Genomic DNA, 23360 nt, shown 5'->3' with positions numbered 1-23360 from the left:
ATTTTATTTGTGTTTAATTTAAAAATAGAGGGGGGACACCAAGATATCATCAATCTCCGAACATGGTCATTTTAATTCAATTTTCTCAATATATATAAAGCTTCTATTTATTTATGCATAGTACACCGTGAACTAATTGCTCGCTTCTTAAGGTTTTTAACTTGTGTAGAAAATAAATTAAAAGTCATGTTGATCAATAACCTATTCCAGTTCCCAAAGGTGATTATTAGAGGTAAGGAATCTACATAGGAAATAAAGTATGGAAATAGTGATTTTGGTATGGAAGTTTTCCAACAAGACCAATCCTAATAATTAGAGAAATAGTTGGTGTAAATATTTTTTTCATTTCATCTTACAAATCAATTATTAGATTTGTGAAATTATGTGAACCCCACAAATCTAATGATTGATCTATTGAATTTGTAGGAGAATATGGGATTAATATGGGCACCAATCATTTCTCTTTAAAAAGAGAAAACCCCCAACTATAGGAATACACCGGTGGTATAGTTCGACAAAAGATGAGAGTTGGAGAAGAGAAACCATTATGGAAATGAATACAAACTATTATGGAAAGAAAATATTAGGAGATTACAATCAGAATAAATGGGTAGTTTCCATATCCAACAAATTGAGTACTCTAATTTTCATTTGCACCAGATTGACCTAAAAACCTTCTTGCTCATCAAGACCAGTGTTACACTGTTTCCCCACAAACTTATACCTGCTTTCTGCCCTACCATGCACAATTATGAAGACAATTAATGAATTCCAAAAGAAAAAATAATAATAATGACAATAATAGTTATAAGACAAAATGACAAAAGAAGATTTGGGACCGCATTGGAAATTTTGATTTCAAATCCTCATACAAAACCTACTTTTAGACAAGTTATAAGGGGGAAAAAGAGGAAAAAAATATGAGAAGGAACAACTATAATTCGAAGTGAGCTCCAATTGGTAGTAAATCAAATTCTATAACAGTTTGACCCCATAATTAAAGCTGTTAATTTTTAACATGACCCATAAATCCTACACAAATTCAACACAAAATTAATGGGTTATGATTGCAAGGTTTGACCCATTTTACTAAATAAATCGAGTTATAGTTGATCAAATCCAATACGCAAATATGAATTACCACCTCTACCAAGAACTAACTAAGAGACGGTCATTTTGACACGAAATGTTAGTCATAGTCAGGACTATCCAACAATCGTGGTTGCAGCTAGGAACGACATGCAACATGCTTGAATTGGTACCCATCCTATAGATGGATTACACGTATATGGCACAAAATTGGTGGACGGTCAGGCATGCCTCATCCTTATTGGCTACAGTGACAACCATCAGATGGATCAATAGTAGTCACAAGTCAGCAACTGAAGTTAGTAGTCCTGTTCTGTTTCATTTGCAGTTTGACAAAACTAATAATAACATGTTCACTGGGTAACAATATATTGCGAGCCTTCTACAACCTCTAACCTTCCACTGTTGCACTCAATTTTATAGAAAGTAATCAAGGAACAGAACAACAAACTGTACTCAACATCTCAGAACTCTTCTGATACCAAGGAAAACAAGAAACATGCAACACTAGGAGTGCAAAAAGATGTCAGAATACTTGTAAATCCTCATATGTTATTCTTAGTCACTGAGTCAAGTGACAAGGGCACAGAACAATATTGAGCATATAAACATCAGATGAACAAAGGAGAAACCTTTCCTGTCTCTTTCTAGGATTATTTCCTCTTTGAGTATCAACATAAAGATAACAGTCAGCTATAATAGTAATATCATCAGATTTTTCCCTCACATGTACCCTATCCTCTTCTCTCTCTCTCTCTCATTTTTTTCCCATGGCAATTGCTCGTGCACTCAATGGGATTTGAACTTGTGACTTCACGAACACTCCATAGTTAACAGAGGTGAAGATGCCATTGCAGGGATAACTCTTAACAATTTGAACAAACTCCCTTCGAAGCCAATATAGGTGTATAAGTAGGCTGAGCTGAGTGAGTACTGAAGAGAGTGATCTCATTTGGGAGCAACCACTACAATTGTCATATAACAATCACTGTGGGCTAATGGCTATATATTAACATTACAGTGGAGGTAGCACCGACTTGGGCTTCCTGTTTTCTTGTCTGGTTTTCCTTTCTTTTCTTTTTTTTCTTTTTTTTTCTTCTTTTATACAGTTGACAGTTTTAGCTTGTGCATAGGCAATAAAGATTACTCCATGTAGTACATATTCAAAGGTCAAAATGAAACTGTCTCCCCCCCACCCCCCAAAAAAAAAATCTTGTTCTTTAGTTTGTTTACTGTTCTGAACCTGTTTGGTAAATTTACCCCAAAATATTGTCCAGCAATACACTTAGATCAGAACTTAAACAATTTCCTAAGTCATCAGTTTTATAGGTTGTGGAAGCCTGAAAGAAAATATGCGGAACATTGCAAAAGAATGCCATTATCATTACCAGCTTAAGCTGGTTACTAAAATATCATCCAAGTTGGCGTGTGTATAAACCAACTAATGTAATCCCTTGATATCCCAAACAACTTCTTGCACATAGATCTTTAAGCACGCCCTTAAGTAAATTAGTTTGTTTAAATCAACTCCAGGCCAATCCACAACCAAGTTTCCAAACACCAAGAGACACGTCTTAGGAGTGATTTCAAAACTTCAATATTTCCTAAGTTTTAGATTCTGTTTTTTTTTTTTTTTTTTTTTATTCTTGTATCTGTATGATTCTTTGTTGTGTTTCTCGTGTATACTTTCTGTCTACCCGATTTGTTAAGTACAGTCCAAATTAGAGAAGAGATTATTTATAATTAAGATTATATGGTCATATATGAAGTAGATTTTTGGTGAGACATCTATATATTTTACTAAAAATTGTCCTTGAATGTAAGGACACTAAAAGCATTTCAAAAGTCTACAACATACCCCCGTGCACAGCAGGTACAGCCATCAAACAAATAGGGCTTTGTTCCAGATACATGGCTATATACAAAATATATATGTGCGCATACACATCCATATACTATGAATAGAGAGGAATCCCAAGTACATATTATGAAAATATTCCACAAGTCCATAATAATCACAAAGAAACAAGTAAACCTGGTCTTATTACTTACATGTAGTGTGAAAACTCAAAAGCCAAACATGTGATTAAACTTGCCTGTCGCCATTATTCGATAAAACAAGGTAGACTGGATGTTCCGAACTGAGCTGGAACAGCTTCCAGACAATGTAGAAACATGTAGTAATACTAAAGCATTGGAGAAACAAAAATATTAGTAAGAAATCCAAACTACGTTAAAGCACCCAGAAAAATTTAATGCCCTATGCTGGTGTTAGAAGAGCATGGAAACCTAAAATAATTATATAAAAGGGATGTGCAAAAATTGTCACACTTATAGTTTAATACCATATTTTTGTAGTTTAGTTGCTAGATTGTAGTACTGTAATAAGACAAATAAATTCTTATATTTGCTGCTTACAACTTTATCAAAGAAACATTCTCTGAAACATACATCCATCTATATCCATACATAGTCAAACACGAGATTTGGAAAAATGCATAAATTCTGAGAAAATTAAGAAAATTCATTGAACAACTTAATTCATGGTTTCTGTCCAAGATAGGAAGTACTCAACAACAATATGATCTCATGGTTCCTTTCAAAGATAGGAAATAATAACAGCAACACGGTAGATGTCAAAACTATTGTTATTAAGAAACATCGTATTCTGGAGGCATAGAACTAGGCAATCCAGGCAATAAAAATGTAATCTACAAAATGGGGTTATTTGGTTAGAATCCAATTTATGATGATCATCAATGCTAGTTATGTACTAAAGATACACAAAAAAAAAAAAAAAAAAAAAAAGTCTGACATAAATTTATTTACATGTCAGAAAAATTCCGAAACTTGCTATGTATATATTACAACATATTGATGTATTTACAACCAAAAAAAAAAACATATATACCTTCACAAAGCTTACTAGAAAAAGTTTTATTTCCATGTCAGAAAATCCTTATATTGAATTTCATGAGGCATTTCAGTCAACATGGTTCTACATACTAATCATTAAATGATGGTGAAATTCCAGCTTCATAACATTACACACCTAACAAGTCACATGTTTCCATTACAGATAAATCTAAGGGCAGCTGACTTTAAAATCATCAGTGAAATGTTATGTTACCTGCCAAAACATATCAGAAGAATAATCCAAAAGATTGCACTAATCCAACTTGATTCCTTGTAGTTCACCCAAACCTGATATTTAAAACGGACGTATGAATATACTAATTATACAAGATTATTAAAAATCCACAAATGTCAAGCACTTACAAATCTTCTGATACATCACATTTTTTTTTTTAAAACCAAAAAATAAAATAAAAAAGAAACGAAAAAAAATAAAAAATAAAAAATAAAAAGGGAAGAAAAGAAGAGAGAGAAAAATTTGAATTTGAAGAAATTCATTGGTCAGCAACAAAGTAAAGATCCCATTCATCTTCTCTGAAATTGTTTATTGCTAAATTGGTGGTCCAAGTCACTAAAATAAGTCGAGCGGAGGTCTATGACTCAACCAACTTGGGAAGACACAATAATACATTTTTACTAGTGTCTCAAAACACTCTTGAAGTTCACTTCGAGCTAAAGCATCAATGTTACAGTAATCAACTCCAGCTTGATGCTGTTCTCCTGAACATCTGATTGCATCTGTTAACCTTTTGCTTGTTTCAAAAGGAACTCGATTTAACAGCCTCTCACCACTAGTTTGCCTAGATTTTACCCAATAATATCAGGCAATGAATACACTACTATATTTTGTCCCTATAAAGAAAGATGAAATCCAAAATTATACTTCAAAAAGAAGAAGAAAATGTGTTGCTTTAGTAAGTTCTTTCCAGAAGCCAAACCTAGCAGTGCCTAAATTATTATTGAAAGATATATTCATTAATTACAAAAGCTGAGTCTAGGATTCTAGAAGCATAAAACTAACTGGATGTCTACTAGGATGATGAAAGTCACAATGCAACACATAGTTACTTTTTGACTTTCTAGTTAAAGTTGATCAATCACTTCTCCATGTTCATTACAAGTTAAGTGGTGACATCAATTCATTTCAAAAAAGAAAGGAAACCACCAAAATGAAGACACTTGGGACGTACTGATAGAGCCACAACATTGATATAGAAGTCAATTAGTGTTGCTACCATCCACCTGCAAACATTTTATCAGAATCATTACATTCACATTACAGATAAATGACCTCACAAACATAAACTTAAAAAGGAAACATGTCCCATGCACAAGCATTGACAAATAGCAAGAACAGGATGGCGGGTGAAGTCAAGAGTTCAAAACCCACTAGATGCGAATGTAAGTTACAGATGGGGGAGAAAAAAAAGTAGCAAATGCAAAAGTTCTGTTAAATATAGGATACTAGTAACTTTCAATAATGACAGAACTGTTAAAAATGAATATTGTTATAACACATTAGGTATTGGAATCGCAACCTAAAGTAGATAATTCATAAGCCCACTGAAAAAGGCAACCAGACCCGTTTATCTAATCATGTCATAATATCACCCCAAAACCTTAAAAATAGTTTTGTCTGAAGGGTCAATGAGCAATATCAAAAAAGGTGCCACCTATATGAAATATATCCAAAATCTGTAGTTTTTAGATTATTCATCAAAAAGAGGTTTATTTATTATTATTATTTTTTTAATACCAAGTTAAGATTATGAATCATAATGCAAGACAGGCTTAGAAACCTTGGAGGCTTGAGGCTGTATCGAAGGGCAAGAGTTAATATCCAGCAAACACTCTGGGCATGCAAGTTACAGGGGGAAAAAATTCCTCTTCTTTGGTAGAACTAACAGCCATATATAATTAAACCAAAAGGCCACAACAATATTTTATTATCTTTCTCTTCCGACTCCCTATGTTTTGGTCAGATTAGTCAACAGGAAGTGAGAGACTACCCATAAGCACATTTGCCAGCTCTCAATTTTAGTTGGATTAAACCTACAATAGAGCGGTGGAAGGCCAGCAATTTGCAATCCAATCAGACAAACCAACCAGAGCATTGCATATCCGAATATTGTTTTTAAGATTCCATGAAATAGTTTTTTATTATTCTACATCCTAATATGAAAAGACATAATATTCATGACATTGAAAAGCATCTTACAACCGAGTAATGCTATACACCATTCTTTTATACCCCCATAGCTATGGGAGACCATGCCACATCAGCTCTGGAGGGATAAAAGGATGGAAATAATGCATCTAAGAACTCTCTTCTTTTTCACTATGGTACTAATTTAATTTTTAATTTAAACAAAATGAGAAGAACTTAATTATACCTATGAATCACTATAAAGAAAAGTTATTCACAAGTAGCGAAACCAGAGGATGATAATATCAATAATGATATGATAAAAAAACTTACGGAGTTAAAAGCTCTTGGCGGAAAGGAGAGCCATCTGTTAAGAGAGTATAAATTAAAGTTCCCAACATCAAAAAACCCAAAACACTGAAAAGGATTCTGAGAGTCAAGACATAAGATTGCTTCCACTTTTGTTCCACGCCATCCCTATCCAACAAATGTTATCAAAGTTAATCACTCCTTAAGAGAGAAGGAAATGGACAACCAGACCAAAAAAAAAACATCTTTACTAAAATTAATCACATTTTTCTTGATTGACAAAAATTCGACAGCACAAGGTGTGATTTACCTAGTTATCTATTGAAGAAAGCAATAAAATTATGATTTACAAAGAAGTTTATTAAAATTACAAAAGTAAAGTTCCAATCCAAAATTTTATCTAAAGGGAAATGCAACTTAATTTGCAGTTTCCATTTAGAATAGATCATTTAATACAATTCAAAAGAACACATTTTTAATGTGTGAGAACAGATGTCTAAAGATTCCTTGATCCTTGTCAAATGAAGTTTGGAAGAAGTTCTGTATGAAATAATGTTCATCCTTAAATGGGTGCATGTGCCACATGGTAGTTTAATGGATCTCATTGACAAGGTAAAATGCTATATCATTCCTTGCCCACCTTTTTAAGCAGTGACATTTAGTGCTATTACTGGGACATTTCATATATGTCAACTTTCTTTTATCTCTTCATAGATTAAAAAAAAAAAATTATACAAAAGAGTGATGAACTATAAGTTCTTTTTTTTTTTTTTTTTTTTGGGATAAGTGTTGAACTAAAAGTTACAATCCAAATCCCAAAAGAGAGTCAAGAAAAGAAGTGGGAATACTGCCAAAGATAGATATCCAATCATACAATGATCACAACTCAACCGTAAAAAGCTTGACATGGTTAATCTTCTCCCACAGTGAGAGAGAGGGACAGGATGCATAAAAAACAGCTACTGTGCTTCTCAAACTTTCCTTTCCAACTGAACAATAAATTAACAACTTTTTTTGACATCACTCATTGACCTGTACATAAATTTTTTTTTTTATAAGTAATGTCGGAATGCTCGAAGCTTTGATGATTGTGAGCGAGAATTGATTCATTTGAAGAAGTTGGTGCTACAAACTCTGTTTTCATGGAAAGTGGATTGGCCTATTCCAACTACTTCTACGTTTTCTGAATTTCTAGATTTATGTTCTTCTTTCTCTACGGAATAGGGGTCTCTTGTATACTCCCTATGTACATGGGTTACACCCCTCTGCGCGTTGCTTGAATATACATTATTTATCAAAAAAAAAAATATATATATATATATATATATATCAAAAGCGCAGAGGGGTGCAATCCTAATACACATGGAGTATACAAGAGAACGACTAAGAAAAAAGAGAAAAGAGAACAAGGAAATCTGAAAAGCTAATAACTAATGGAGCTAAAAAAGCAGCTATCCAAGTAAAGAAGGAAAAAAAAAAAAAAGGAAATAGGACTTGAGCTCCTCTAAGGTCCTCTCTTGATTATTAAAGTTCCTATCATTTCTTTCCCTCCATAGGCACCACATAAGCCAAAGAGGCGCCATCTTCCAGCCGGCCACACTTTGAGAGTTACCCCCAATCACTAGCAAGCAAAAAAATCCTCCACTCTATTAGGCAGAACCTAGGAACATAAATTGAAGACCAACAACCATAACTCTCTCGTATAGGAGCAATGAAGTAGCAAATGATCGAGTAACTCACTGCTTGATTTTCACATTAAGCAGCAATCCACAAAAAGTAATATTCATTTTCAAGAGATTATCCACAATTAGGATGTTTCCAAAAGCAACTTCTCTTAGAAATTTAGCGTGCCATATACTCTTCCAAGAAAATCACCATTGGCCCTCTGAATATCTTATAAAAAGAATGGATACCAAATATACAACGGTTCAACGTTCAAGTGATCCTATCAGCCATACTGCTAAATAGAAGATTAGAATCTAAAATATGAAAAACAAAATCAACCTATCTGATTTCCCGATTGTAATAAACACGTATAAATCTAGGGTCCCATGCTAAAATCATCCACTGTAATCTCAAACAAAACTAGATAGAAGCATTATGCTCAGCTATGAGGAACAAATCGAGGAAATAGAATGTTTGACTCAGCATCATCACACCACACATCTACCAATTTGGACCCTCGTGTCATCTCTTACCACTAACTTAAGAAACCTTAAATCTCTCCCAAGAAGCCCAAATGCTTTCCACAGATTGCACCATGAGGCCTCCTTACTACTTCTGGCGTCCACCTTCCCCATAAATACCCATATTTCAAACACCTTACATGTCGCTAAGATGATCCCCCTCCACACCATAATGTCATAACCATTTCCCCAGCAATATTCATTAATTTTAAGTCCAAACTTTCTAAATCTAATGGGAAAACAGAAACATTCAAGTCCAGTTAATGAAATTAAAATTTTTTCTCCTATTCCACCCAAACTCCCCGTGTAAATTCTGCAATCTTTTAGCCACATGAATTGGAAAGGTGAAAACTTAAAGAAGATAATTAGGGAAACTAGATAGCATACTTTTCATGAGAGTGTGCTTTCTTCTGTTAGACATATAATTTGTTCCATCCTACCAAGTACCTTCCATCCTCTCTACAACAGCGTCTATGTAAACTTTAATGAAAAGGAGATTTGATAGCATTTATCCACGGCAGGGTAAAACAAAACAGCAGCTCATTGAACCATACTGAATCTGTAGACCAATAAACTCAAGTATCTAAATACTCTCCAATCTAGTAAAAGAATAATTTTAAGAAAAAATCATTGTAATAGCAGACAAAATCCTTAAGCCTTCATAACTATAACCAGAAAAAGTTAAACGAGGAAAGGGAAACAACTTGTAAATCTAACATAGGCAACACGTTTATAGTAAATCTTAAAACCTACCATATTATTCCAACACAGGTGCATAAGTACATGAGTAATGCTATTTAGTAGACTGTTATAAGAGTGCCACACAACTTAATGATGTGGCAATAAAAATTTGTCCTTGGATACGTACTTGTCTGGAGTTTTGCATATGTGCTCGACTGGATGCCGCAAGAGAACACAATACATGGGATCTTGTACAGACTCTTGAGATGATGTCAGCTTAAAAAATAGCATAACAATGTAGGCGCATGTAGTAATGCTGAAAAACAAAAAAATAATAATAATAATCAGATTTTTGAAAAATAACAAAGAGCTGGATGACATAATAACCATTGGAATTCCATCAAAAGATTGCAAGTGTCATAAACATGATAAAAGTAATGAACGAAAACTCATTCACAAGTTTACTAGTTAAGCAATAAACAAAAGGCATATAACCAAACTTAAAGTCTGTAAAGATGTAAAGGAATCAAAGGCTCAGTGTCAAATTTCACCTTAGATTGGAAACCAAGAAATACTAATAAAATACGAAATAAAAAATATTGAGCCCAAAATTGCAATCGTAGTAAAAAGGGCAATAACAAATGTGAAATGCTTCAAAAGAATAAAGTAAACTAAATACATGCAGAAATGAAGCAGTCAGAGTAATGAAATAACATGAATTTCTATATATCACATAATGATCACAAGTTATCTAAAACATAGGAATAAATACAACACTGCATCTCATAAATCATATCCAATGTATGCAGCACTTCAGCATTACTAAATAATTTTTTCCATCTCACGTATTGGCATTGCATCACTTGATTCAATATCCAGAAAGTTATAATGTTTACATAAACCTGGCTTAAAACGAAGACCATGAGAACAAGAGTGAGGATATTTTAACAGAACATTTTGGAGAGAAAATAAAAGGATAAATAGCACAGGAGGAAAGAAGGAAAAATAAGTCAATAAAACAGAAAAATCAACTAAAGAACATAGCAAAATAATTTTTGAAAATAATTAGTCGTGTAGACCTGGCTTCACAAATTATGTGGACACTAAAATCGTAACTTTTTTCTAAACAACAATAGACTTCAACAGATTTAAAAGAGGACAAGAGACATACCTGCCAAAGCATACTAGCAGAATTATCCAGATTATTGCACTGAGCCAGTTAGATTCCCTGTAGACAACCCATGCCTGAAATGGTAGATTAGTACATGAGTACAAACTTTGATATACCATAAACCTCTGCAGCAATTGAAGGATATGCAATAAACAGCTAGTGATTGAGCAAAAACAATAAACAAAGAGATGATCTGACAACTTGAAACTACACTGACATAACATATACTGACTAAGAAAAGTTCATATCCACACTATGATATGTCAATTTGCCATCTTGCAACCTCCTCTACTGACCCAAGCATGTGCAACATCCAGATTCAAAAAAGCTGACCAGCAAGTTAAAGGAAGAAAAGAAAATTGAGGAATTGAGAAGGAAACATACCGCCAAAGCTACAACGTTGATATAGAAGTCAACCAAGGTTGCTGCCATCCACCTGAATTAAATTCCCAAAAAATTTAACTTATTTCATTAGTTTTTAAGCTCTACTAAATGACTCTGATTTTGCACTTGCATCTATTTGATTAAAGATTGAACAAGCAAACATGAAGAAAACAAAGCAAGCTAAAGTCCAAAACAATCTCATGCTGATCACACACATGTAAGCTGAGCATACATGAAAATGGTATGCCAACTTTAGTCTTGTTGAAGCAAAAGATTAAAGATATGAATAAAATTGGTGTGTGTCATGTGTGAGGAAGAGAGAGAGAGAGAGAGAGAGAGAGTACGGTGTGAGGATGTCTTTGCGAAAAGGAAGACCATCGATGTAGATGGTGAAGATGAGAGTGACCACCATAATACAGCCCAACAAGATGAACAGAGTTTTCAACCCGTTCACCGAAGAATTCGCCATTGTTTTCCCAAGAGTCGCAGAGGGGACGATGAAACAGAAATGCAGCAAAATAGCAAATCAATCGCGCTTTTATTCCCTCTTATCCCACTTTCAATTAAGAGTGCCACATCACCAAGCGCTAACGTTTTCAATCACTAAAGAAAATTAAAATAATTGTTAAACACATTTATGATTTATCGACCAATAACAATTGCGTTAAATTAATAAAAATATGTAAATAGCATTATTTTATTCACGAAGAAATGGGCGCTATTGCAAATTTGTGTGGGATGGCTAATCTCCCGTCATCATTCATGCCTGGACACAAGAGCGCCACGTTATCGTTGCTTTTTTGGCAAACGAGCTGACTTGGCAATCTGCACACACGGCTTGCCATTTGTGGTAAAGTAATTTAAAAAATAAAAATAAATAAATAAAAATTGGACCTAAAATTTAGGTTTTTATTTTATAAAAATATATAACATTTAGAAGAATTTTTTAATTTGTTGTGCCTCAATCTTAGCAGGTTTAATTCCAACTCAAACTATACCTTATTGGATTTTAATATAATGATGATTTTAAAAGTCAGTTATGGATGTGGAAAAATGAGTGTGGATAAGTAGGAGTATTTGTAGTACTAACTCATCTAAAACTCATTATTTTAAAAAGTAAATTAATCTCAAATTTATAAACATTGCATTCATGTAACTTTTAATAACTCCATTTTTATCATTAATAAAAAAATCAAATATAAGTTTCAAAAAAAATTAAAAATTGAGACCATGATGTGTTATGGTATTGCAAATAACGTTCTGTTTGTTTCGACAATTCGACATAAAATGTTTTCAGAGTGTTTGGAAAATCATATATATATATTAAACTTTAAATTACAATAATGACAATGTACAAACTAGATCCCAACAGAGTCCTGGCAGTGTCTCAACCAAGTCTTGGCAAAGTTCGGGCGATGGCTCGATCGAGTGTCGACGGTGTCTCGACTGTGTCCCAGTGATGTCCCGATGGGTTCCAATGAAGTCTTAGCGGGGTCATGGCGAAACTTTAACTAAATTTGTTGATTTGAGAAATAGATGCTTAAACTCAAAAAATAACACACGATTTTTAAATATAAAAACCATTTTAAGGATATTAAAGAAGGTTTTACGCTCAAATTGAAAATATTTTTTGTTGACTATTATTTTTTATCCCACCAAACACTTGAAAATACAAAAAATACAAAAATACAAAATAAAAATAATAATTAAAAATTAAAAATCATTTTATGTCAAAACAAGCAAACTGAACGAAGTGTAAATGAAAAGGGTTACGCATTCATATCCATGTATTCTTGATCAAGAATACATATCCAAAATCACGTCACCTTTGGGAATTCACAAATTAAAATCCCAATATTTTTGTAGTGACTACCTTATCTTTCTTTACTTGAAACCGAAAAGCAACAATTATCACCAATGCTCACCACGTCATGCTACTTTCCTATGGTACACGAAATTGCAACAATAAGATAAGAATGTGAGAGAGTCAAAGAGACACTGCATGTCCACTGTGTTCCCCATTAAAGACGTTTGACATAAAATAAAAGGAGCGACAAAGAGAGAGAGAGAGGGGGGATTAAATCATTTCCTTAAATATGCAAAGATTGATGCATTATCTTTGTTGTAGTTTGCACACAAAGCCTAAAATGGGAGGAGGAAGGCGACCCAACAACAACAACACCATCCTCAATCCTCAATCCTTGTTTTTTTAAATGGTAGGTACGTTTTCTAGAAGCACCTGCATTTGCTTTTTCTTGTACACGTTTTCAAATGATAAAAGCTATGTATGATTACGCATTAATGGACTCGAGAGTTAAAACAAACAACAAAGTCGATAGGGACAACATGGTCATTTGGAAGCTCAACCACTACTCATGTTCTATGAGAATCCGGCTTCCATGCTGTTAGAATATTAATAAGTACATGATTATGAGCGAAGGCCATGTGCATAAGAGCATTTTCGCGGCATTAGGTATTTTACTTGGTAAAAAAGTACAATTATTTACCTTAACTATTGCTTTTTCACTACACACTCTAACAAATTATCTATTATATTCTCTATTTGCTTTAAAATATTATTTCTCATTCTTTTTTTTTTATTTTATATATTATTGCCGACACTTAATTAAAGAGAAAAACAAAAACATATATAGAAATCATTCATAAAAACAGAAATAAACACATATGAGGAACATTCATCTCACATGCAGGTATTAATTCTTAAAATTAATAACATAAATAAATATATTTGGGTGAAGAAACTTTTTTTACAAGGCAAGGACCAACTCTAGCTCTCTCATTCACAATGGTAAGAGTTTGAGAGTGAGAAGAGCTCAAACCCATCACTCAGCAGTAGAAGAAGACAAAGGAGGGAGATAGAGAAAAGGAAGGGAGGGAGGGAAGAACAAAAAGAAGGGAGAGAGGAAATAGAAAAAAGATGAGGATAGAGAAATAATTTGTGTGAAAGAGAAGAAATAAATATTGTTGGCGTGTTGAAGAAGAAATGGTTTTGAGTGAAAATGAGGAGAATACCGAAACAATAAACAAAGAAAAAGCAATAATTAAAAATAATATTTTATTCATCTAGTGTGCTATAGTTAATAACACCAAATTGCTATTCGTTGCAGCAATTAAAGTATTCTAACTAATGTAAAGTTATTATGTTGAGAGCTAAAAATAACTAAATATAGCTAATATCTCTCTTTTAGCTAAACTGTTGGAATTGCTCTTAGATAAAAAAGCCAAATAAAAATTGCAAGTGGGAGAAATTCTGATGGCACTATATATATTTATGATTCTCGTTCTCAAAACTTTACTATTTTTTCTCTTTCAAAATAGGAGGATTGGCATTTCGCCAAGATGCGATCCACCCTGGAGCCATTCACCATGACAATGGACCCCTGACAACTCTTTAACTATTCTGAAGCCTTTTGACTCCATATTGTAGGGTGGATCTCGAAAAATACGAAAGATCTCCTTGCATTTAGTAGTTCTTGTGAATCTAATTCAATGAAATTATGTCCAACAAAATGGAACCAGCTTGCCGTAGTGAAACAACTGGGCAGCTGAAGAAATGAAATGACACAACCATCATCACTCAATAACAGCCACAACGAGTAGCTACACCCAAAAATTAAGATTAACAGTTTCACGCCCAGGAGCAGGACTTGATAACTACAAAATGGAGCATTCATTTCCTAATCTATGCTTAGAACAACTCGTGGTGAACCAATCCAAGGAATACAGTGCATACAAAATTATAAAAAAAAAAAAAATATGGTATGAATCAAAAGGACCACAAAAAAACGAAGCCGCAATCATAACCAGGTCAGCATGCACAACCACCCCTGGGCTCAGCCTCCGAAACAGCCTCTGGTATGCCCTGGAAATATCTGCAATTTAAAATAGGTCAACGAATGCATTTCATGGTCTGCTCCAAAATCTGAATAATATTAGAATATAACACAAATAGCACAAATAAGTGCTTAATATATTCAGTGATATCTGTGAGGGAGGATTCACATTTCACAGAAATTATAAAAAGAAAAAATAAAAGCCGATGCTTTGTTGCACTACAATACATTAACTGGTACAACAGAACAGAGGAGAAGATGGATCCCACAAATGCTCCAATCTACTAATGCAATGGCTGATAAATTAGCATATATACCATGTAATAAACACAATTACTGAACAACCCAAGTAGTTCCTGAATATTTTCAGCTATCAATCACTTGAACACAAATTCAAATCATCTAACACAACTTTAGAGATACAAATAACAAACATTAAGTTTGGCAGACACAAACCACAATGTCTTATCCCCACATTTTAACATGACGAATATAGGAACAGAAAAACATTAATTAAAGGAAATTGAAAATGCTACCCTATGGCTATGGTGATTATTAAATGCAAATCCAAATTTAGGACCATCTTGAGAACATATTTTTCAAGATAAATGCAAATCCAAATTTAGGACCCTGAGACAGCTTCAAAGCATAAGAAAAGGCAATGCAAATGGAGATTTTTTGGGTTTGCCTCGCAAAACACCAAGGTATTGTTTGCAAACAATAGGTGGTTGGTAGATCTTATGAAAGACGATGGGTAGTTAAAGCATAAAATCTTTAATTTGTTTAATTAAATTATCTTAATTCTTATTTTGAATACATGAAATCTGATGTGGCACAGGTTTTAAGTTCGGAGGGTATTTTTATCAGGAGCCCACCCTTGATGTAGCACAAGTGATCCTCTTAGAGGCACTCAGAGTGTAATGATCTTTCAATGTGAAGATCTCATATTCCTTGCCCTCAAAATTTTCACCTCTATAATTGCTCATAATTGTACCTAAAAAGATCATGTCCTTGTTAGACTGATGTAGAAGTTCCAATAAACTCATTTTTTTCTCAAAACTTCTGACTGTCATAACATCAAAATATTACCAGTACAGTATATCTTTCATGGGATTCATTCAAACCTATAACTGTTTGATACATTAAAACATTAACGTATTATGCAAAACTAATCCAAAAAAAAGTTATCAACCCTTAAAATAAACTTACATGTCCTGTTCACGCTCGCTAGCTAGAGCAGTCTTGGCAATACAGAAGAATGCAGCATCAACATTATAATCCTCTTTTGCTGATGTCTCGAAGTAAGGGATGTTGCCTTTTGAAGCACACCACTCCTTTGCTTTCTTCTCAGAAACCTGGAAAGACGATACTTAGGCCACCATGTAAGGAACAAAGAAACATAGATAGCACTGTAACTGTATATCCTCACCACTCGACTATTCCCACCATCAACATCAATCTTGTTTCCAAGCAATATAAATGGAAACGTCCTTGGGTCAGGTGGGTTTGCCTGGGACAACAATGAAAGAGGAAACCATGTCAACATTCAAAAAGAAAAGATATATAAGCATCTTTTGAAAAACTAAAGCCACAAATCATAGCCTAATTCTTTCTTGTATTTTTATAAGTGAACGATATTCATTAAAAAACAAAGGGTGCACTCAAGTACACAGAAAATAAAACACCTATCCAAAAAAAGAAATGAGGTCAAAAAAGTCATTAAAACTAGAAATATGATCATAGACTTGCAAATTATACAAATTATAGAAGTGCAAATAATCAACTCCAAAAATGCAATCAACAAATGTTGGAATGGCTGTTAACTTGCATGATGGAACTGATATATCTATTCTAGCTAACCACTACAAAGCATGTGGTTTGTATTTAAAGATGGTGGAAGAATAAAAAATGTGAAACAAACATATTCATGCAACACTTCAATGTGTAAAGCCTGGAATTTTTTTTAAATAATAATAATAAAAGAAAAGAAAAGGCAAGTGAAAACAGAGGGGGGGGGGGGGGGGGGGGGGGAAGCATCCATGGCATTGCTTCAATGAATAAAAGCATCATCTTCCTTAGCTTTCAAAACTCACAAACCAAATGAAATTTTTTAACTTAGAATTTGGCAATCTACTGTGCATGCTCTGATGAAAGTTTTAAATGTAAACCCCCCCCCCCCCCCCCCCCCCCCCCCCCCCCCCCCCCCCCCGTGGATTCCAATGAGACAGAGTTAAACTGAATTTGAAATGAAGAAATCAATCACTCTCTAGAGTATAAAGTTCCACAAATGTTGTTGAGTCTAAAAGATTTGTGGCAGCGACATATACATTATAGAAAACATTAAACACTAGTATGCAAGCAAGCTCAACTAAAGTATATCTAAAGATTGAACATTGATATGGTCTAATCACATGTTTACAAATATGTTAAAGCACAATATATAATCATGTATAACATAATTGATCTTAATGTGTCAGTTAACCAACAAGTATTACAATATAATTTTAATAAATAAAATACACCTGCAATTGAGACAATATTACATTCTTTTTTATGAGTAAAGTGTAAGCGTGCAGCTCGTCTATCTTCCAAAGACAAGAGCGGAACTGCAATTGCAACAGCAGCTAAATCTAAAAAGCTTTGGTCTCTCTTTCTATCCCTCTCAAACATTTTTTCCTGAACCAGTTGCTATGAGAGACTAGAAAATAAACTAATAAAGTGAAGCAAGTACTACAAGCCAAAGTAACATTTAACTAACAGTTTTTCTTAGATTATTATTAAGTGAATGCTGCCACTAAATAATTTCAGATTCTTCATGACATTCTAATTCCTCAAACGATAACTAATAGTCTGAAACACGGCAATCAATTTAGGGGTGCCTTGTGCTTTTTATAATATTTCTCTGTTTATCTATATTTAAAAAATAAAAAAATAAAAAAAATAAAAAAAAAAAGTCTGAAACACGGCAATCAATTTAAACGAGAGCCTAACCATTTTTTTAAATAATATATTTTAGGAAATAAAATTGAATAACATAAAAAAGATAAATTGCTAGCTAGCAAATCATTCAGAGCGACAATGAATTAAAGAATCAAGTACGGCATCAAGAACCTGTTTAAGAAACTCCTCGTGCCAGTTGTCAAGAGTATCAAAAGATTTCATCACGTTAACATCATAAACTAGAACACAGCAATCTGCCCCTCTATAAAATGCAACTCCAAGACTTTGAAACCGTTCTTGCCCAGCTGTGTCCCATATCTACCAACGTGAACCCACAACGTATTAGCATGGAATATACCTAATGAAGCTTTATTACTTATCAAAAAATAACAATTAAAATCGTATAGAATGCCCAAATACCATTACCCACTTGTAGAGTGACGAGCCTGTCATCGATTTGGAGTTCTTTCGTGACAAAATCTGCACCAATTGTGGCTTTATACTGCTGACTGAACCTCTTATGCACATATCTATTAACCAGTTAACGACCCACAACTACAAACTCCGGAAAATTAAATAAAAACACAGAACAACGCGTTCATAAAGCAGAATCACAGTAAAACAAATGATTCAGCCACAATGTACTACGTAAAACCTAATATATATATATATATATATATATATATATATATATATATATATATATATATATATATATAATTTAATAAGTTGGTACCCAAAAGTAAAAGCAGGAAACGCATCAAGAAAAAAAAAGTACGCAGTGGTAGGCCATAAATTGGATGAGAGAGCAGCCAAATTAGCAACAAAATTATTAAAGGAAACAAAATAAAATCATAGATTATAAGATCCCATGAATCCTGGGATATATATCACGGATTAATCAATTCCTATAGTTGAACAATGAAAGGATACTGATTCATCAACGACGTCTTGCCAACCCTGAAATCCGAAACTAAACAGAATAAATTTCCATAAACATATATATATTACATATTCCACACATTATATATATATACACATATGAACCCTAAGCGAGCGGCGTACCCACTGTCGCCGAGAACGATGACCTTGAGCAAGGTGCGCCTACGCACTGACATGGCGAATCGGATTTTGAGAAATTCTTAGAAATCTAGTTTGCTTTTTATCTTCTGTTTTAGGTATCTTTGTGCAACGACAGCAGCGTGCACTGGTCGACGAGTTCTTTTTATCCCGCTAGAAAAGGGGGAAAAACGAGTTAAGAGCGAGACAGAAAAAGGGGGCGCCAATTTCTGATTTTCCGTGAAATAATAAAAAATTGGGGGTGCTTGTGGGGCTATGTGGTACGTGCGTGGGTCTCACACGTGGCCTTTTTGGCTCGTGCACTGCCGACCTTTATTGGTTTTTTCCCTTTCGCACCCAACGCAAAACGGCAAAAGCCAGATCAAAAGAAAGGAAGGTTCTGGGGGTGCTATTGTGAGAGCATCCAACCTTTTGGTCTCTTGTTAATAATTGTAAAGTTGCCGTATAATTGATTAATTTCGTTTGCCAGCTCTCACTTTGTCTGCGCATTAGGTACATTATTTTCTAAAGGGAGCGGCTCTTTTAATATGATTCCCTAGCTCAGAAAATAAATATATATTCCCTAAATTTGAATAAAATCCTCTTAAAAGTAAGATGCAAAGGGATTGGATTAGGGCTTGGGTCTTCAAAATCTCCAACGAGAAGAGCTGGTTGCCAACAAGTGGGGTATTGAGGCCTAGTGTAGGGGTTATAACCGCTCTGACAACCGCTTATAACCATTAATCATTAATTGCTAATTGCTAATCGCTAATCGCTTTGATCAGTAGTTATCAAAAATTGTTAACCGTTTAGGACTGTTGCGGTTAACAGTTTTAGGGGTAAGAAAAAGCAGTTAATAACCGCTAACCGTCTACCCTTATATATAATAATATAAATATAAATATTTTATATTTTATATTAATAATTATTATAATATAACATCTAAAACGACACCGTTTTGGTGTTTAATACCAAAACGGCGTCGTTTTAGCCCTGTATGACTCTATGTATGTGAAATATAATGTGGTATGAGATTTTTTGGCAAAGCCTTATTCAAAACATTTCCTAACCTAGAAAACAGCATGTTCCTTTCGTCTTTTTTGGTACACTTTGGCAAAAAAGTTTAAAATAAGCCCAGACACTTAAAAAGCCCCAAAACCCATATATATATATATATATATATATATATATATATATATATATAAGTTATAAAATTGCCGATTATTGGCTTGAATAACCGCTAACCGCCTAAGCAGTTACAGTTATTAAAAATTGATAACCATCCAAGACGGTTGCGGTTAGCGGTTATAGCCAATAACCACTAACTATAACCATTTGTGCAGCCCTAGCTGAGTGACTTGACTAGGCCCACGACAATAGTGGTCTTGTCGAGGTCTTGAGGTTGATTTTAGTGATATTGGGTAAAAGATAATTATAATAAGGAAAAACTTCACTTTAGACCCTTGAACTTTCACGTGATTGGACATTCCTCTGAACTTTAAAATCTCTCAATGGATCTTTGAACTTTCAATTGCTCTCAATGTGGACACATCTGTCATATTTTAAACGTTACATGACGTTTATACCACTGACTTTTGTATAAAATTTCAACTTTACCCTTAATTTCAAAACATTTTTTTTATTAAAAAACAAAAATCATAGATATTTTGGCCTTTTCTGTATTTTTAACCGCTAAAATTGACGGAGGAGTCTACATTGAAAGCAATTAAAAGTTCAAAAGTCCAAATTGAGAGATTTTAAAGTTTGAAGGTTTGTCAGATTGCATGTAAGTTCAGGGAGTTAAAGTGAAGTTTCCCGTTCATAATAATAATAATAATAATAATAATAGTTAATTGCCTTTACCCCTCGACTAACATTCATTTATACATTGTTTTCATCAACTTTCACGTGTTAAACTCACATTGAGTTTAACTACCATTTTTTGACCCATTAAAAAAAAAAAAAAAAAAAAAACCTTCTTTATTAGTCAATATTGTTAAATTAGAGGAATCTTAATCAAATGCATATTTGAATATTGCCTTTACGTAAAAAAAAATTAACAAAATATTTTAGATCGAGTTGTATCAGTTATGATGTAAGAATTTCGTATAAAAAATAAAATAATGATGTTAAACAAGTAATTATAAACACATAGATTTATATGGTTCACCACTAATAGTAACGTACATCCACAAAGTTTCAATGATGTTTCACTATTTTTTTAGAAACAATACATAATGAGTTGATTATATTTGTACAAAACCTTAAAGTCATCAATGACTATAAATACGACCTTCAACTGGGTTAAAACACCGAAACGATATCATTAATCTTAATGATATTTAATGGATGTGTTCCTTATTCTTTTCCTTGTGATTACTCATGCTAAGGGATTTGCTGTTACAATGTGTTTGTGACAGTTGCTGCATGCAATACTAATAATTTTTTTTTTATTTTTTTTACATATATCATGGAGAGATTTAGCTCAAATCAATGGTCATTTAATCCAAATATAATCCTTTTCAATGTGTGAGCATGGTAAAAGAGTGTTGAATCAGCTACAAGAGAGGCAAGAAAAGCTGAGTATCCAGCTGACATGTGAGAAAATATTGCAAGGACTAATTGTTAGGGATGTGGCATAAAACCCAATTTCCTTTTCTATGATACTTCCAGTTTATTTGTAAGTTTTTTATTTTATGAAATTTATTAAAACATTGAGCATATCATTATACATATTCATATCAATATAAACATATGCAGTCATTAATTACATTGAGTATGGTTTAGGCATGTTAATGAAATTATCTAGTTAATAAAATATACAATCTTTGATAAGACTATAACATATCAATCATGATTATCTATTTTGCTTATAGAAGTAGAGACTTTAGATTGATATTTTAGTGTAGTTATAATGCATTGACTCCGACCATTAGAATTGTTATTTTACAAACTATTGTTAACATTAAGGGTTAATTATATTTTTTGTACCAAAGTTTTTACGTTTTTTTTTTTTTTTTTTTTTTGCATAGGTTTCAATTTGAATCACATATGGTACTTAACTTATGGGTAAATACAAATTTAGTATATCCGTTACCATTAAGTCAGCCAAACTAATGAACTACAACAATGGTGGTTTCGGCTACTCATTGTGGCTAGTCTAAGGTAGTTCGACCACCTCATGGTCTCTGGGGGTGGCTCGATCACCCCTTTTTGGCCAATGAGGAATGGGGGTAGTTGAACCACCACAAGGGCTCTAGGAGTAACGAGTCACTCTTAGGCTCTGTTAACTTCGACGTAAAATGGTTTCTTTCGTAAAATATTTTTAGGAAAACAATTTTCTCTGAAAATATTTTTCGTCGAAAACATTTTACGGCGTTTACCTTACACACGGAAAATAATATTTTTTTTCATATATATTTTTTCCAATAAGGTCCCCACCAGGACCTCGCCGAAACTTGAGTGGGACCTGCCTAGGACTTGCCCAGGACCTGACTGGGACCCCCCCGGCACTTGACCGGAACCCGCCCGGGACCTGCCCTGGACTTGACTGGGACTCGCCCGGGACTTACTCGGGACCCCGCTAGGACTTGACCGGAACCCGCCCGGGACCCGACCGGGCAAGTACCGGGAGGGGACCTCGACGAAACTTGACCGGGACCCAACCGGGAAAGTCCCTAGCGGGTCTTGGGCAGGTTCGGTCAAGTCCTGAGCGGGTCTCGGTCAAGTCTCGGGCGGGTCCGGGTCAAGTCCCGGTCAGGTTTCGGGCAAGCCCCGGTTAGGTCTCGGGCAAGTCTCTGGCAGGTCCCGGGCGGGTCCCGGTCAAGTCCTGGTCAGGTCCCGAGCGAGTCCCGGTCAAGTCCCGGGCAGGTCCCAGGCGGGTCCTAGTCAAGTCCCGGGCAGGTCCCGGTCTAGTCCCAGGCAGGTCCCTAGTGGGTTTCGGTCAAGTCCCGAGCAGGTCCTTGGTGGGTCCCGGGAGGGTTCGGTCATATCCCGGGCGGGTCCCGGTTAGGTCCCGGGCAGGTCCCAGGCGGGTCCCAGTCAAGTCTCGAGCAGGTCCAGGGCGGGTCCCTATCAAGTCCCGGGGGGTCTCGGTCTGGTCCCGAGTGAGTCCTAGGCAAGTCTCGAGCAGGTCCCGGTTAAGTCCCGGCGAGGTTCTGGGCGGGTCTTGGCAAGGTCCATCAATTTAAGAATGAGATGCTCATAGTCGGAAAATGGTTACAGTTTTGAAAACCGTAAACCATTTTCCGAAAATTAAAGAAGAATTTTCGGTCAAAAGGAAAATATTTTCCGTTTACCACTATTTTACGTCGAAGTAAACACCGTAAAATACGGAAATCATTTTCTGGAAACCATTTTACGTCGAAGTAAACGGAGCCTTAGGCAGGCCACAGAGGTGGTCGAAACTACCCTATGACAGTCTGATAGTTTGATTAACGAAATGGTGATAGAAGTATTAAATTAGTATTTATCCATAAGTTAGGTATAATGATTTGAAAATTTATTTATATTTGATAAAATATTAAAGATAATATTAAAAATATGACTTCTTTTTTTTTTTTTTCATTTTTATCTCAAAAGTGATATAATTTTAAAAATTATCATTAAATAAATAAATTTAAAAG

General features: G+C 34.4%; 2 protein-coding genes across 4 annotated transcripts; both read right to left on the bottom strand.

The window, feature by feature from the left end:
• Positions 1–474: 474 nt before the first annotated feature.
• LOC132183698 (uncharacterized) lies at positions 475–11411 on the bottom strand. 3 transcript variants are annotated; one of them, XM_059597076.2, is made up of 9 exons: positions 11227–11411; positions 10883–10934; positions 10499–10572; positions 9515–9643; positions 6485–6628; positions 5196–5247; positions 4220–4293; positions 3186–3275; positions 475–736 (listed from the first exon to the last, which is right to left on the bottom strand). In XM_059597076.2, the coding sequence occupies exons 1-9, from the start codon at positions 11349–11351 to the stop codon at positions 667–669; spliced, it is 810 nt and encodes a 269-aa protein (XP_059453059.2). In that variant the 5' UTR covers positions 11352–11411; the 3' UTR covers positions 475–666. The 3 variants fall into 3 exon arrangements, with proteins under 3 accessions (XP_059453059.2, XP_059453061.2, XP_088374350.1); XM_059597078.2 differs by having other exon boundaries at positions 646–736; positions 3142–3275; positions 11227–11410; XM_088518224.1 differs by lacking the exon at positions 475–736 and having other exon boundaries at positions 3023–3275; positions 11227–11410.
• A 2933-nt stretch (positions 11412–14344) lies between these two features.
• Positions 14345–18962, bottom strand: LOC132184102 (ras-related protein Rab7). Its single transcript, XM_059597600.2, has 7 exons — positions 18742–18962; positions 18610–18636; positions 18107–18206; positions 17848–17994; positions 16166–16246; positions 15946–16091; positions 14345–14775 (listed from the first exon to the last, which is right to left on the bottom strand). The coding sequence occupies exons 1-7, from the start codon at positions 18792–18794 to the stop codon at positions 14712–14714; spliced, it is 618 nt and encodes a 205-aa protein (XP_059453583.1). The 5' UTR covers positions 18795–18962; the 3' UTR covers positions 14345–14711.
• Positions 18963–23360: the final 4398 nt, after the last annotated feature.

This window comes from Corylus avellana, chromosome 7 (assembly GCF_965113065.1).
Source record: "Corylus avellana chromosome 7, dhCorAvel1.hap1.2, whole genome shotgun sequence".
Taxonomy (NCBI): Eukaryota; Viridiplantae; Streptophyta; class Magnoliopsida; order Fagales; family Betulaceae; genus Corylus; species Corylus avellana.
The sequence above is the reverse complement of the archived record's forward strand: the minus strand, read 5'-3'. Positions and strand labels throughout refer to the sequence as shown.

What these genes read in the sequence shown, in the direction of transcription:
- LOC132183698 (XM_059597076.2), bottom strand. Translation starts at nt 11,351, where the DNA reads ATGGCGAATTCTTCGGTGAACGGGTTGAAAACTCTGTTCATCTTGTTG. An exon ending in CGCAAAGACATCCTCACACC is followed by an intron (nt 10,935 to 11,226) that starts GTACTCTCTCTC and finishes AATTTAATTCAG; the next exon opens with GTGGATGGCAGCAACCTTGG. An exon ending in TTATCGAATAATGGCGACAG is followed by an intron (nt 737 to 3,185) that starts GCAAGTTTAATC and finishes TGTGCATGGTAG; the next exon opens with GGCAGAAAGCAGGTATAAGT.
- LOC132184102 (XM_059597600.2), bottom strand. Translation starts at nt 18,794, where the DNA reads ATGTCAGTGCGTAGGCGCACCTTGCTCAAGGTCATCGTTCTCGGCGAC. An exon ending in ATGGTGGGAATAGTCGAGTG is followed by an intron (nt 16,092 to 16,165) that starts GTGAGGATATAC and finishes TCGTCTTTCCAG; the next exon opens with GTTTCTGAGAAGAAAGCAAA. An exon ending in AGCGAGCGTGAACAGGACAT is followed by an intron (nt 14,776 to 15,945) that starts GTAAGTTTATTT and finishes TTTAAATTGCAG; the next exon opens with ATATTTCCAGGGCATACCAG.